This window comes from Artibeus jamaicensis, unplaced genomic scaffold (genome assembly GCF_021234435.1).
Source record: "Artibeus jamaicensis isolate MK-2021 breed Jamaican fruit bat unplaced genomic scaffold, CSHL_Jam_final contig_477, whole genome shotgun sequence".
In the NCBI taxonomy this organism is placed as follows: domain Eukaryota; kingdom Metazoa; phylum Chordata; class Mammalia; order Chiroptera; family Phyllostomidae; genus Artibeus; species Artibeus jamaicensis.
In genome coordinates this window covers 8,110,940-8,126,350 of record NW_026521854.1, presented here as the reverse complement: position 1 = coordinate 8,126,350, position 15,411 = coordinate 8,110,940, and the positions used below count along the sequence as shown (strand labels likewise).

The 15,411-nt window shown below is 49.9% G+C and overlaps 2 protein-coding genes across 6 annotated transcripts in view; one reads left to right on the top strand and one right to left on the bottom strand.

Annotated features, from left to right (window-relative positions):
* The first annotated feature begins 65 nt into the window (after nucleotides 1-65).
* Nucleotides 66-15,411, top strand: part of CUNH19orf44 (chromosome unknown C19orf44 homolog) — a 16,199-nt gene continuing 853 nt past the window's right edge. Inside the window, exons 1-8 of one of the 3 annotated variants that reach the window (XM_037141937.2) lie at nucleotides 66-173; nucleotides 3,292-4,057; nucleotides 5,569-5,893; nucleotides 8,125-8,198; nucleotides 8,876-9,269; nucleotides 10,062-10,157; nucleotides 11,476-11,642; nucleotides 13,424-13,511. In XM_037141937.2, coding sequence (XP_036997832.2) covers nucleotides 3,293-4,057; nucleotides 5,569-5,893; nucleotides 8,125-8,198; nucleotides 8,876-9,269; nucleotides 10,062-10,157; nucleotides 11,476-11,642; nucleotides 13,424-13,504 — 1,902 coding nt within the window. In that variant the 5' untranslated portion in view covers nucleotides 66-173; nucleotide 3,292 and the 3' untranslated portion in view covers nucleotides 13,505-13,511. Of the gene's footprint in view, nucleotides 178-201; nucleotides 507-3,291; nucleotides 4,058-5,568; nucleotides 5,894-8,124; nucleotides 8,199-8,875; nucleotides 9,270-10,061; nucleotides 10,158-11,475; nucleotides 11,643-13,423; nucleotides 13,512-15,411 lie in introns of those variants that run through there. The other 2 variants (XM_053668051.1, XM_053668050.1) reach the window with 2 other exon arrangements.
* The window catches only part of CHERP (calcium homeostasis endoplasmic reticulum protein), a 19,077-nt gene continuing 17,693 nt past the window's right edge, over nucleotides 14,028-15,411 (bottom strand). For all 3 annotated transcript variants that reach the window (XM_037141933.2, XM_037141936.2, XM_037141934.2), the window contains exon 17: nucleotides 14,028-15,407. In XM_037141933.2, coding sequence (XP_036997828.1) covers nucleotides 15,214-15,407 — 194 coding nt within the window. In that variant the 3' untranslated portion in view covers nucleotides 14,028-15,213. The remainder of the gene's footprint in view (nucleotides 15,408-15,411) is intronic.

Below are 15,411 nucleotides of genomic sequence, written 5' to 3'. Positions count from 1 at the left end.
GGCGCGGTGCTTGATGGGAAATGTAGTCTTTTCAGTCCAGGCGCGGTTGCCGGGGGCAACGGTCCTTTCAGGTCTGATTGCCGGACGAGGAGCGGCTTCGGCCTCCGCTGATGGACGTCGTGAGAGGAGGTTACAGGGTTGGCGAGGCGGCGCCGGGGCCAGGGAGAAGAGGTGTAGGTGAACGAGGCATGCTCTGGGGCTGCGCTGGCAGGGCAGGGGGAGGACTACCCCTCTGCGCGCGTCTCGCCCTTGTTTGCCTGGCTGAATCCTTTTGGGAGCGTGGTCCGACGTGGGTCGCTCCAGCCTTGGAGAAAGACGCTGGTGGTCTGCGGGGCCGCAGTGTTTTCAAAGTTTGATTGCTTATTTTTAACAATTTTATCGAGGATTCACTTAGATACCATGTAGTTCATGCTTTTTAAGTGTACAACTTCATTATTTTTAGTAAACTACAAAGTGTTGCAGCCATCACCACGATCCGCTATAGAACTTCGCACCATTCAGAGGAGGTAGATCCCTCTAGTCCCTTTGCAGTCCATCCCCGCCCCTGCTCCCAGCTCCAGGCCACCACTGGTGCGCTTTCTGAGTCTATAGATTTGACTTTTCTGGCCAGTCCGTATAAACGGAATCATACAGTGTGTGGTATTTTGCACTTGGCTACTTGTACTTAGTTTAACGTGTTTGAGGTGTATGCTATTGTGTGTATTGGTAGTTGCTCTTTCTTATTGCTAAATTATATTTCATTGTTTGGACTGCAGTACTTACCCATTCTCTAATTAATGGACATCCAGATTGTTTTCATTTTTTGTCTGTTATGGATAATAACACGAATATGTGCATGCATCTCATGTATCCTGGGCCACCTGGAGTGGAGTTGCTGGATCATTTGGTAACCGTCGCTAACCTTTTGAGGAACTACCCAGAGTATTCTAAATTGGTTGACTGCACCAGCTTCCCCTCCCAACAGTGCATGAGGGTTTCAGTTTCTTCACATCTGTATTTTTTGGTTATAGCCGCCCTAGTAGGTGTGAAGTGGGATCTCATGATTGTTTTGATTTACATTCCCCTAATGGCTAGGGATGTTGAACATTTTTTCTTGCGCTTTTTTCTTTTTTTTAAAGATTTTTGTATCCTGTTTGGAGAAATGCCTGTTCATGACCTTTGCCTGTTGATTGATTTTTAACTGTGTGTATTTTATAATTATTTTTTAAAAACTTTGATTGGTTTTTTTTAGAGAGAGAGAGGGAAACATCGATTTGTTGTTCCACCTATCCATGCATTCACTGGTAGATTCTACACCCACCCCAACTGGGGATCGAACCCACAACCTTGGCACATCCAGAGGATGCTCTAACCAACCAAGCCACCCAGCCAGTCCCAATTGTGTGTATCTTAAATATGTCTATTTTAGTTGTGGTAACATGTACATAATATAAAATTTGCCATTTAACTTTTTTCATTGGTTTATTTTTAAACTCAGGGAAAAGAAAACCTGGCCTAGAGGTAGGGCATCCCCTCTGACCACAGAGTGGCCTGGGCTGAGCCATCTCCTGAGCCTCAGCTACAAAAATATTAATAAAGGTAGCTGTTGAGCCCTGGCCAGGTGGCTCAGTTGGTTGTCCCTTCCGCCCAAAGGTTGAGGGCTTGATTCCTGGTCAGAGCATGTACCTCATTTGCAGGTTGGATCCCCCATTGCGGGTTAGGGTGTGAATGGGAGGCAACTGATTGGTGTTTCTCTCTCTCTGTCTCTGTTCCCCTCTCTCTCTCTCTCAAATCAATAAACATCCTGCGGTGAGGATTAAGAAAAAATTGTTGAAAAAAAGATAGCTATTGACGTTGTTTCAGTGCTGTATGGAGACAGTGTGCAGTTCCATGTCGTGCCTTTTCTGCCTTGGGTGTTGTTATTGCTGGAGATGTAACTGTGCAGGGAGATCCCCCTCGTTCCTCTTAGTAGCTGTGTAACGTTCCCCCGTCAGAATGCCGTCTCCTGGGCTCTCCCAGGGCTCCATAGATGTGTTTGGGTTTTCGATGAGCACAAACAATGCTGTCGTAACATTCCTTGGTACGTCACTGTGCGAATTTGAGAACGTAGTTACAGATAGATTCCCAGATACGGAATTGCTGGCCCACGGGATCTATGAAGTTCACGTTTATATTGCTGGTGCTGAGTTTCTCACTCAAGGGCTTCAGCAAATATACACCCACCCACGCCATATTTCTCTATTTTTTTACATCTCTAAAATCTTTTGAAACCTTTGTAAATCTGGCAGAGGGTGTTCCTGTTCTTCAGGGATGCGTAGGAACTCCGAACGTGATGACAGCCCTGGCCCCTCCCCCCGGAAAAATGTGCGCCAGTGTGTGCGCTCAACATATGGCTGACCTTTGGCAGGACGTGCTCTCTCTGTCCATAGCCTTCCGCTCCTTCCAGGGCAGTGGTTCTCACCCTTTAAGTGAAATCAGTTCTTCTGGGAAGCCCAGATACATAGACTGTGTTTTAACAGCTCTTTGTTAGAGAGCTGAGGACACTTGGATAAAAGAGGAGCCCCGACTTGCGGGTACCTGGGAATCAGTACTCACTCAGAGTAGAAGAGAGCACCTTGCGAGACAGTGGAGCCCAGTTAGGAAGAGTGGGTTTTTTGGAATTGGACCTGAGCTTTGAATTTGGGTCAGGTGCTTACCGGCTAGGTGACCTAACCTGTGGGGGCTTTTAAAAATATATATTATTTATTTTTAGAGAGAGGGGACCGAAGAGAGAAAGTAGAGAAAGTTCCACGTGTGTTTGCCTCTCATGCGCCCCCTGCTGGGGACCTGGCCTGCAACCCAGGTGTGTGCCCTGACTGGGAATCAAACTAGAAACCCTTTGCTTTGCAGTCCGGGGCTCATTCCATTGAGCCACACCAGCCAAGACCTGTGGGAGCTTTTATTTCCTCCACTTCCTGTATGAAAAGGGGCCGACAATAACTGACTCACAGGGTTGCCTGATACTTAACTGAGATGATGATGCAGCTCTGAGCAGAGGACTGGGCATGGTGCTGGAGCCTGGGAAGCACTGGCTCTAGTATTTCATATGCAACACCTCACTTAAGACCTGGCATTGGGTGGAAATAAATTCAGTGGTACCAAGTGTCTGACCCTTTCCCTTGTCATCATCAGACTTGATGGGAAGGCTCTTAATGTCCAGACTGCAAAGGGGGATTTGATCTCTCCTGGGGTGATGGGAGACACTGAGAGATTTGAATGAACTGTATGAACACCAGGTATTCTCATTAAAAGTTTTCTTTCTCCCCTTCCTAGGATGGCTTCAACAAGAAAAATCAGCCATTCTATGCATGATATCTTTGGTGATTTCAATGACATTCCCTTAGAAGATTCAAAGATGGGAAAAATCAGAAACTTGAAAGTCGATGGGAATCTTACCAAAAGAGCTCCTGGTCATAGCAGATTTCTAAAAAGAGGCCCGACTGTCGGTGAAAAACCCTTATTCCTGAAAGAGGATGCTGGCCTGGCAAGTGGGCCCTCGAGTTCCTGGGGTAGACCCCCAAGCACTGCCTCAAAGCTCAGGACCAGCGCTGCGCTCAGGAAGCTGGCCCAGATCGAGTCCAAGATCATGCATCGGAAGGTGCAGATGGACTTGTCGGATGTGGAATCTGACTCTAAGACCTCTGACGACAGCCTTCCACGGGGAGCAGACAAAATGCCCCCCAGGAGTACGGCTGAACTGTCTTCGCAGGCCACACACAAGACCTCCCAGAAGCAGACCTGTGAAGTTCCTGTTGCCGAGAGCAGCGTGCCTCGTGGGAAGGTCAGTAGGTTTCTGAAGAAGAGAGAGCCACCTGTTGAAAAGCTATCCCCTGAAGCCCATTTTGGGAAAGAGAGGAACTTTTCAATACCCAAAGAGAAAGAACCTACTAGAAAATTGGATTCTCCAGACAGTGATGAAGAGGAAATGAAGGCGTTCCTGGGAAGCTTGATGGAATCTTTTAGAGAAAAAGAAGCACACACGAATCAGAATTTCACCCACACCAGAGACGGTGAAAAAGAACAAATACAGCTATTCTCGGTAAAAGTCGCATGTATTTATTTTCAACAAAGCCTTTGCATTTGTACCTTTATGTCAGAGCGCTACAGACTTTTTTTTTAGTTTTTTTGTTGTTGTTTATTTATTTTTAGACAGAGGGGAGGGGAGGGAGAAAGAGGGAGAGAAACATCAGTGTGTGGTTGCCTCTCCAGCCAGGGCCATAGTGCTAAAGACTTTTGATGGCAGCCATCACCCAGAAGCTACCTGAAAAAAAGGGTTTGATGAGGAAAGGCTGGGTTTCAGCCACATAGTGCAGGACTGCTCTGTAGGGGACAGAATTTGGGACACTTCAGGCAGTTTTGCACCATTGTGACCTTGTAACTGGTCAGCACTGTGTACGACTGATTGAACACCAGCAATGATTAATGCCACAGGCAAGCCACGCCTCCTTGTCATTTGTACCGCACTGGAATCATTCCTTGGAAAGGCTGTATTTCCATTTTTTTACTAAGATGAAATTCACCTAAAATTAACTATTTTCAAATGAAGTGCTCAGTGGCATTTTCAGGATGTTTTGTAACCACCACCTCCATCTAGTTCCAGAGCATTTTTATCACCCCCAAAGCAGTCTCTGTAGCCATTAGTCACTCCTCCAGCCTCAGGCCTCCACTAATCTCTTCTTATCAGTATGGAGTTGCCTGTTCTGGGCATTTGGTATAAATGACATCAGACAACATGTAGCCTTTTGTGTCTGGCTTCTCTCACTCAGCATGTTGTTTTCCAGGATCATCTACATTGTATCAGGTGTCAGTGCTTTGCTCCATTTCATAGCAGACTGACAGTCTACCATGTGGATGGGCCACATCTTACTTTTCCATTAATCCACTGATGGGCATTTGGATTGTCTCTGCCTTTTGGGCACTGCGAATGCTGATGCTGTGAGCATTTTTGTCCCCATGTCTGAGTCTCTGTTTTCAGTTCTTTTGGGTATATTCCTCAGAGTAGAATTAGTGGGTCCCGTGGTGATTTTAGGTGTAATTTATTGAGGACCAGTCAAACTGTCTTCCACAGTGGCCGCACCATTTTACCTCCCACCAGCAGTGTGTGCGAGTTCCAGTTTCTCCACATTCTCGCCAGCACTTATTTTCTGTTTTTTGATGATAGCCTTCCTAGTCAATGCTAAGTATTGGGAAGGCTGAGTTTTACGGGGAAACCCTCTGCTCGTTCGTTTTGGTTCTGTCGAAGGTCCAAGCTGTCGTAGACCATGTACTCAGGGGCCTTCATTTAGAAATGTGTAATTAACAACACGTATTTGATAGCACAGCGACATTTCTGATTATTTGTGGAGTTTTTCTAATTCCAGCATTACCTTGTCTAAGTGTTGTAACTTGACTTCCAGAAATGAGGGGAGAGGAGAGGAGGCGCCGCTGAGGGAGGAACATCCGACCCAGGAAGCTGTGGTCTCTTGCACCCTACTAGCTGCTTTGTTGAACGATAAGGACTTATTTATCACACGCTTGCTAATTCTGTTTCTTTAATTTCCGCCAAAGTAGGATCAGATCTCAACTCTACCAAAACTCCTTTCACTACCCCATGAGGAACTTTCCAGCCCCAAGCCACTCAAGACATCACGTCCGCCAACCTTCCACTCTGCAGACGGGACCCTTCGCACGGCGGGCTCCAGGGTCTGCTCCCCACAGACTGCTGTTCCAGGGGGCACGGCACTCAGCGTGGTATCAGCACTTCCCACCGCCAGTGCTGTGTCCAAGTCGGTGTCCCCGAGGACGTCACGGGGCAGGCTCTCAGCCTCTCGTGTGAGGAGCGAGGCTGAGCCTGGGCAGGAGCTGCTCTCGGAAGCTTCCGACAGCGGCCTAAATGGTAACCCACAGCTGTGCAAGGGTGCCACCGTGGCTGGGTGGGGGAGGGGCTGCCACCTGTCCACGTTAGAGTCGGAGAGCTCAGTGGGACAGGGGATATGAGAACGTGGATATGAGAACGCCTCGACCTGAAGGAGGTGAGGTGAAGTAGGTGTCCTCACCAGTCTGTCCCGGAGGGGCCTGTACTGGTGGCCAGACCCCGCCCTCCCCCACCCCGATGCAGCCTCCAGGGCGGGAGGCAGCGGGTGGTGAGTTCAAGTTTGAGTTTGGGGGCTGACATACCTGGGGTGGACATCCTGGCCCCGCTGGTTATTGGCCGTGCAGTCTCGGCCTTTCTGTGCCTCAGTTTCCTCATTTGTAAAGTGGGGCTGAGCCAGGTCAGTGAGATGATGCATGTGAAGCTCCGCGGTTGGCCCCACCACACGGTGAGCATGTGCATCTGAGGGGGAGCTGCTGTGACAGGATTGTCCCTCTCAGCCAGTGCCAGCACTGTTCCACGTGCTCGGGTCCACGGCCTCCCCGGGGGCCTTCGCCCCGGCTGGCTGGGACGGCCTAGTGCAGGGGTTTGGTCCATGAGTGCACCTTCGGACCTCCCTGCCATGCGAATTGTGATGACAGTCAGTGTCTCAGGGGTTTAGAGGAGGGGTGAGCCCTCGGGCTGGAGTGGGTGGCAAAGGGCATAGGGTGCAGCCCCTCAGCCGTCCCTCTCAGAGAGAATGGGCAGCTCGAGCTTCTCTCTCCCACCTCCAGCTCTTGCCTCCTGCCCGGGGCACCCTGCTAATACTCCTTAGCACCTACGTCGTCAGGCCGCAGTGACGGGCCAGACAGCACACCAGAATGCTCATTCAGTACCGGCTCCCGTGTTCCTCCCTTGCTTTAAAGGAGAACGTGGGGTGCATCGGGCCCCGTCTTACATCTGCCTGAGGGGTTGCTCCCCTCTTCCCATTGCCCTCAGAGGCTGGCGTGTCCCTCTCACCAGTCCTGCTTCGAGCTCACTAGTCACCGCACGTCCCTCACTGCACTGCATTCGTCTACTCATCGGTCTGGACCAGGGCCCAGGAGGCCCAGTGTTTGTTTTTATAAATAATTTTGATCAACGCAGCCACACTCATTTGTTTGCCCTGGGCCATGGTGGCTTTCACACCATAAGGAGAGACCCGACTAGTTGGGACAGAAACAGCGTAGCCTACAAGGACCAAAATACTTACTTTCTAACTCTTCAGAGAGGAAGCATGCAGGCCCCCAGACTCCTTACTGAACCCAGGGTGGCGTGTGTCCTTCTCCCCGTCCTTAGCGCTCAGCCTGCAGCATGTCGGCACACAGCTATAGACTAAGTAGGTGAGTAAACATTGTCGATTCTTTTTTTTTTTTTTTTTTCGATCTTCATTTCTATGTTTCCACTCCTGATCTAGCTGTCCTTTTAGTTTGCTTTCGTTTTAGGTGTGGTTGTTAATAACTGTGAGCTTGTTGTTCTTTCATTGTTCATGTTTCTTTAACTTCTTTTTCTTAGATAAGTCCCTTTAACATTTCATATAATAAGGGCTTGGTGATGATGAACTCCTTGAATTTGATCTTATCTGAGAAGCACCTTATCTGTCCTTCCATTCTAAATGAAAGTTTTGCTGGATAGAGCAATCTTGGTTGTAGGTCTTTAGATTTCATGACTTGGAATATTTCTTTCCAGCCCCTTCTTGCCTGTAAGGTCTCTTTTGAGAAATCTGCTGACAGTCTGATGGGGACTCCTTTGTAGGTGATTGTCCCCTTAGCTCTTGCTGCTTCTAGGATTCTCTCCTTCATTTTAATTTTGGCTAATGTAATTATGATATGCCTTGGTGTGTTTCTTCTTGAGTCCAACTTTTTTTGGTACTCTCTGAGCTTCTTGGATTTCTTGGAAGTCTATTTCCTTTGCCAGATTGGGGAAATTTTCTTTTATTATTTGTTCAAATAAGTTTTCCACTGGTGGTTGTGTCTTTCCCCCTTCTGGTACCCCTATAATTCGGATATTGGAGCGTTTAAAGATGTCCTGGAGGTTTCTAAGTCTCTCCTCATTTCTTTGAATTCTTGCTCCTTGACTCTTTCTGTTTGGCCATTATTTGCTTTCTTCTGGTCCACTCCATTGATTTGAGTCCCAGTTTCCTTTTCAACGCTGTGGGTTTCCTGTGGAATTCCATTCATTTCCATTAGTTTAGCCTTCACTTGGCGGAAGTCAACATTGTCAATTCTTAATTACAGATTTTAGAATCAACATCTTATCCCTGGATGACCTGACTCCAGCTGTCAGTGACAACTCGGACCTGGAACAGTCAGTAAGTGCAGAGATCTGATTTTTCACTGTGGGCCACTGCACAGAAAGGCCCGCGACTGTCACGCTTCATTTAGGTCAGAGGTTCTTAACTGGGGGTGATGGTGTCCCCAGGGGATACTTGGAGACATTTCGGCCGCCGTGACTGGGGTGGGCTGTGCTGCTGGCATTGAGTCGGTGGCGGCTGGGCTGGAGGCTGCCCAGTGCCCTGCGAAGAACATTTAGGCCTCAGATGTCGAGTGTCACTGGGAGGCCCTGCCGCGGGGTCAGCAGGGTGAAGGCACCTCACACAGCAGACGGTTAAAGGGGTCCCACCCAATGCCCCCGCAGCAACAGCTGCTTGATGTGCTCCAGTGCCCCTCTGGGATTCTTGCTGTGTTAGTGGCCACCTCCCTGTCAGAGGTACGTTTTCATAATGCACAGTAATGACACCTTACAGATTTCACCCGTGCACTCGCCTCACACTCAGGCCACCCGTCTTAAGTGCAGCAGCCCCTGCTGAAGTGTTTCAGGCGTTCTGCTCCGATATTCCACCTGTCCCAGTCTAATGAAGGGTCAGTGTGAGCTCTTGCCTGCTGGGCCCCCAGGGGCATCCTGTACCCCATTCTAAGGCACTGGTACTTGGAGCATGTTCATCATTCAGAAATACTTCCCCGTCATCTCTGCCGTCTTTTGTTTCAGAAAGGAGGTCAGAGGAAAAAGGCACCCCACAAAACCCCCTGGACCTGGGGTCCCCCGACCGGCAGCAAGGTCTCGGAGCACCTGAGTGAGCCGCCGGCCTCCCCCACTGGGCCAACACCTGAGCGGCCTACAGCCAGCATGGGGAGCCTTGCTTATTCAGAAGATTTTGAGAAATCCCCAAGGCTGACAGCATCAGAGCCAACGACCCATTCTGGGGAATCTCTGGACAGAACCTTGGCTTCTTTTTCTGAACGTTCTGTGAGCCTAAGGGCAGACTGTACCCCACCCACATCAGTGTCTCAGAAAAAGCGGGCCCCAGATGTTGTAAGAGTCATGGTGAAGGAGAAGGCCGTGCAGACCCCCGACCCTGCCTTCACCTACCAGTGGACGACGGGTGAGCATGTGGCCTGAGAGCCCAAGGAGGGCAATGCAGGCTATGGCAGCAGTGACGGGCACTCGGGGTGTGCGCTGCGGGAGTCCTCGGAAGTGTGACAAGGAGCTCTAGGGTTTGGAGGGCTGGTTGCTGTCATCAGCTAGCTGGGGGGGGCCTTGGTGCCTGGGCAGCCGCCGTCCCTCACACATTATGGAAGAACCCAGGATTGAAGACTAAGGCAGTGGTTCTCAGTGAGTGATTCTGGACTCGGGGCACTGAAAGGCCTGGTGCCATTTTTGGCTGTGACAGCTAGGTGGCAGTCTAGTGGGCGGAGGCCAGGAATGCCACTCAGCATAACGCCGTGCCCAGGACGGCCCCACCAAATGTTGGTAAGCCTAGGGACAGCACTGGGACAGAAGCTATTTCTGGCACAGAGCGTGTACAAGCGGCTCTTGGGGCCCAGTGCAGGGTCCCTGAGGGCTGCCGCGCTGCCAGTCTCGCTGGTCGTTTCCCTTCAGTGTGTTGGGTGGATTCTCTTCCCAAGTGCAGGGCGCCCACCAGTGTGACTTTCCAGACATTTATTCATTTTGTCCCAGTGTCAGCTCTCGCCCTTCTGAACAGAAAGTTTCTTTTTCTTTAAACATTGTCTTGCTCCCTTGTCTCATCCAGAAGACACCCTGGACTGTGCAAGGGGCTGTAATTCTCCCCAATTGGTCCATTTAGATTGGCGGGGAGCAGGGGAAGACTTAGCCACACAATAGTCATTGCCCCAGATCCCGCCACTCACCCCCTCTTTGTTTGTCCTTGGGACAGTGGCAGGCATGTCGACCACCGGGCCAGCCCTGGGAGGTGCCTATGTGGACCCTGCACCCATCGCTAGTCATGTGGTCAGCGCAGATGCAATAGAAGGTAATAGCCCAACTTGGGGGACCTTGCAGTAAAGTGGAAGCACTTCACCTGCAAACTCACACCCACCCTTGGGCATGCAACACCTCCTTTAGCACCGGGTTTGGGGAACATGTTGGCAGGGACTGTCACTGCCACAGGTAGCTGCCAGTTTCTAGGATCCTGGACAGTAGACCAAGTGTCCAAGAACCTTTGGTCTGTCTTGCCAAAGGACACCAGTGTTGGATAAAGGAGAAAGATTATAAGTAACACACCCCTAAGCCCCTCCATACAACAAGGCTATTTTTATTTTGTGTGTTCCCCTTTGAGCCTTTTTATCTGGAAAAGGCCTATTGTTTTTCCTCTGAAGACACTCAGCCAGTGTTTTGCGGCTGCCAGCCAGGTGGACAGGGCCCGGGCCTCCCTGCTGAGTCGGGGGGAGTTGTGGGGCTTGGGGGGCCCGGCTCCGCCAGGTCCCCATGGGGCCGCTGATGGCTCTCATTGCATCAGCAAGTTCCTGCTGCTTTTTTCTCACTTTGGTTTTCTTAGCATTTTTAAAAGATGAAAATATTAAAATATACTGATTATAACAAATGAAAAGTTTGTTTAAAAGATTTTAAAAAATTTAGCATTACTCTTGAAGATTTTCCCACATTACTATATAGTTTTAATAATAATTTTTTAAAAGATTTTATTTATTTATTTTTGGAGAGAGGGAAAAGGAGGAAGAGAGGGAGAGAAACATCAATGTGTGGTTGCCTCTTGTGCGCCCCACACCAGGGAACCTGGCCCATAACCCAGGCATGTTGCCTCACAGGGAATTGAACCAGCAGCCTTTTGGTTTACAGGACATTGCCCAGACCACTGAGCCATACCAGTCAGGGCAATAATGATAATTTTTAATATTTGCAGTTTTTATTTCTAACTGTATTTTTGTTTAGTTAATTTTTTAATTTTTACTTTATGTGCTTAAAAAGGCATGTCAAATGGCGAGTTTACTTTCCCATTTTTAAGTGGACAGTTCCATAGTCTTAGATTCACACTGCACAGTTGCACTTTCGGGGTGTCAATTCACTAACCTTTGTGTTGGATGCGGAAGTGAAGACTTCCGTTTCTGCCGAGAGCTGAGCAGTCTAGACATGTCAATAGAAGGCAGTTCACTTGGTAGAGACAGACACTGAATAAGCGAGGCTTTCACTACTTCCCAAGGCAGCATCCCTTCTGGGAGTATCCAGACACAGCGAAGGCATGGGGCCCAAAGCAGCTGCTCAGACAGGATGAAGGCACTGGTGGGGTGCGGGTCCCGGGGACGCTCGGTGACTCAGTGCCGGTGCGGGGGCAGCCCTGACAGCTTACAGCCCAGCGGTGTTCGCACTCAACGACATGCTGAAGCAGCAGCTGAGCCTGACGCAGCAGTTCCTCGAGGCCAGCCGGCACCTGCACGGGTCCCTCCTGCAGTCCCTGGACCGAGACTCATTCCACTACCACACTCTGGAGGAGACCAAGGAGGTGACTGCAGCACAGCTACCCTTCCGGGGACAGGGAGGGCAGGCACGGCTCTGACCATGGGGACAGCACTCAGCCCAGGGCTGCTTGGGACCAGTCACCTTCTATCCTATCAAAAGGAATCTCTTCTTTGTCCGCTACAAAAGCCAGTGTGGGGTGGGAACACTGACAGCCAGCCCACCAAGTGCTGAAGCTGGTGCGGCTCTGAGTGACCGGTGAGAGGCGCTGTCACTCTGTGGACTCTGCCCCAGTACCACCAGCTGGGGGCAGTCTTCTCAGGCCCTTGGGGTGAAGCTCAAGGGATGTCATGTTCTTTTTCCTTCTGAAAACTTCATTTTTGTCTGGTTACACAAAATATGTTATTTTATTTTTAAATAGTTTGTCTTTTTAGAGAAGGGAAGGGAGGGAGAAAGAGAGGGAAAGAAACATCGATGTGTGGGCCTACCTGCGCACCCCCTACTAGGGACCTGGCCTGCAACCCAGGCAGGTACCCTGACTGGGAATTGAACTAGCAACCCTTTGATTTCAGGGTGGTACTCAATCCACTGAGCCACACCAGCCAGGGCTGTTATTTTTTTTTTTAAGGTTTTATTTAGTTTTAGAGAGGGGGAAAAGGAGGGAGATATCGGTTGCCTCTTGCACACCCCCAACTGGGAACCTGGCCCACAACCCAGGTATGTGCCCTGACTGGGAATCGAACTAGCTACTTTTCAGTTTGCAGGTTGGCACTCAATCCACTGAGCCATACCAACCAGGGCAAAATATTTTATAAAAAATGCTATTACAGAGATATATTAACTTATAAAATCCTCTAATTTCAGAGATAACTGTTACCAGCTCGATACATTCTTTACATTTTTCTTATGTAAAATATGAACTATATTATGGATAATATAGATTACATACTATATCACACAGTATATAAACTATTACAATGTAATATTTATCTTTCTTTATAGAAATGGCATCATACTATATGAACTCTTCTGTATTTTTATCATTTACCAGTATTTCAGTACATTTCTAAAAAAATAAGGACTTTTTAAAAAGTCGTAATACCGTTATCATACCAAACCCAGTGACCTTTTCTTAATGCGGTTGGACACGCAGGGTTCAGATTTCCACGTGTCTCATCAGACTGGGACGCTGCGCTCCCGTTTTTCCATCAGGGCCCAGACACAATCCGTACACCGACTGTCTTCTCTTTTTAGCCTCCTAACCCGAGCGGTGGTCTCAGCCCTGAGCAGCGTCGGACCCCCAGGGTGGTGACCACCCAGGTGTTGGCAGCAGGGGGACCCGCTGTAAGAACCACTGCTCTACAGGTCTCCCCCCTCTATCTTTTTTTGTGTTCTTGCAGTTTATTTGTTGAAGAAAACAGGTTCTCTGACAGTTTCCCATGTTCTGGACCTTGCCAATTGTACTCCCGTGGGGTCCCGTTTGTGCCTCTGCTGGACGTCCACCAGTTGACTGGACGTGGGCTGAAGCCCTCTGACCACGTTGCCTGCCTGCAGCCCAGCATGGCTCCTCACTGCCTGCTCAGGGCCCACATCCTGGCAGTGGCACCCGGGCTCTTCCTCCCAAGCGCAGTCGCTCATCCTTTCCGACTTGGCCAGCAAGCTGGGCTCTTTTCTCGTTTCTACGGCATTATCACTTGGCATCCTGGCATTTCTCCTTTGCTGGCCTGACCAGGAGGAACTGCTGGGACAGGCACTGTCTTCTGCACCCAAAGCCTCAGTAGGCGGAGGCCGTTGCAATGACACACCTGTCTGTCCTCTGCCCCACAGTACATCAGGCACCACAGGCCTGCCCGGCTGACCATGCAGGACGCTCTGAAGGAGCTGAAGAAGGAGCTGAAGGAGCTGTGAGCACCAGGTGAGGCCAGACTTGGGGGTCTGATCTAATGCGCCGGTCTAGTACTCCAGCTATGACAGAGTGGTGTCCAGGGGACATTCGATGTGGGAGGGAGCAGGTGGTGCCCAGGACTCACCTGAGTGGAAGGAATCCCAGATGCAGCCTTTTCTAGCTGAGTAGCTGACACCTCCCAGACCCCATTTCTTGCTGTGACCGGCACCAGAGAGGATGGACCAATCTGGTGGAAATGGAACCCAGGAGCTCAGTGACACAGGATGCTGGCCTGTGCGGGGTTGCATGGAACGGCTCCACCTGGCCAGGTGCTGGCTTCCTCATGAGCTGAGGTATGTTGGAGGAGGGAACAGTAAGTACCATTCACTGACAAGGACACAGGGCCAGGGGTCCACGCTGGGGACCTTGGTGTGAGGCACAAGCAGAGCCTTTGGCCCAAGCCTACAGAGTGCAGTCACACTCCGACATACCTACCTCCCTACTGAGCCTGGGCACACTTCTGAGGTCAACACACAGAGAAAAAGGTCTTTATGAAAAAGTCTTTATTTGAAGGCAAAACAGTAAAACCCACAAGAAATTGTTAACAGCAAGTGTTTATGCTTTATCCTGAATCAGATGCGTTTAAACAATACACAGCTACAGGAAACCTAGAACAAAATCAAGTATTTTATCACATCAGGTTGAAAAGTTGGAGAGGATTTTGCATCTTGTTGAAAAGAATTTTTCAAAAATGTTTCTGTACAAATAAACGACACTGCACCCCGCTGCCTAAGACGCCAAGTACGGCCAATGCCGGTGCAGGCACCGGGGCTCCCTCCAGGCCTCACCTCCTCGTGGCCGGAGAGGGGGCAGGAAAAGGAAGTGACACAGGAGGCGCTGTCGGTCTGAGTGGGTGATCGCACACGAGTGCTGGTGTTGGGGTTCCTTTAGGTGAAAAACACAAGCAGACACTAAGGTCACAGGTCCCCTATGGGTGTCACTGTGTGACCTAAAGACGCCTCCGATCCGTCTCCTCAGAACCCTCTGTTTCTGGAGACAACGGCAAATGGCTAACTTTCAAAAAAAAAAAAAAAATCAACTAAACTAAGGGCCAGTATGTGTTGCAGGAATCAAGTTTCAAATTATTTTACTGGGGATCATCTTAGATCAATATATTTTTTTTTTAAACTAAATCATTTGGAGTAAAAATGAAAACCCTGTTTAACTTTGCAAATCAAGGTTTTGTTTTTTCATTTTTAAAGAGTGAGCAGTACTAGCGCCTGGCCCAACCTGTGGAACTGGCCCACCACACCCCTCACCTGGGGGGCTGGTGTGCTCGTCCGGGGCCGCCACACACACCTGCGGAATTACATGGAGACTCACATCTGGTGACAGAGCTGTGAGACATCCATCCCTTCAGGTGTCAAGGATTCTTGTCCGGGGAAGAGGGGCTCATGTACCTCGCTTCACTGTCCAGGGAATGAGTCTGGGGTGATTTCTCATGTGAATCTTACTTCTACATTAGAGCTGGTCTGCAGGTGGGGCCTGTGCCTCCCCGCGGTTGAGCACGGCACTGATCACTAGGCATGCTGTGGTTGTCTTTCTCTTCTGTCGTCCTCCAAAGATGGAGGCAGTGTGAGAACCGAGCTGTCCCTACCATCTTCCATAGCTAATAAGCCAGGAAGGCCCCAGTGGCCAAGCTGCCGGCGGCTGGTGTGGCTCCTCACCACTCCTACTTGCACTCATCCCTGGCTTTCATGCGGGCGATGAAGGAGTAGCTCTTGTTCCTGCGGTAGTTCTCGTAGGGGTCGTCCAGGGCCACGCCCACACCCTTGTACTGGTCCCACTTATCCCGCACGTCCCCCCCCTTGATGGGGTCCTGGATCCCTTGCTCTTTCACGCCGAGGCCGCCAGATCCACTCCAGCCTTA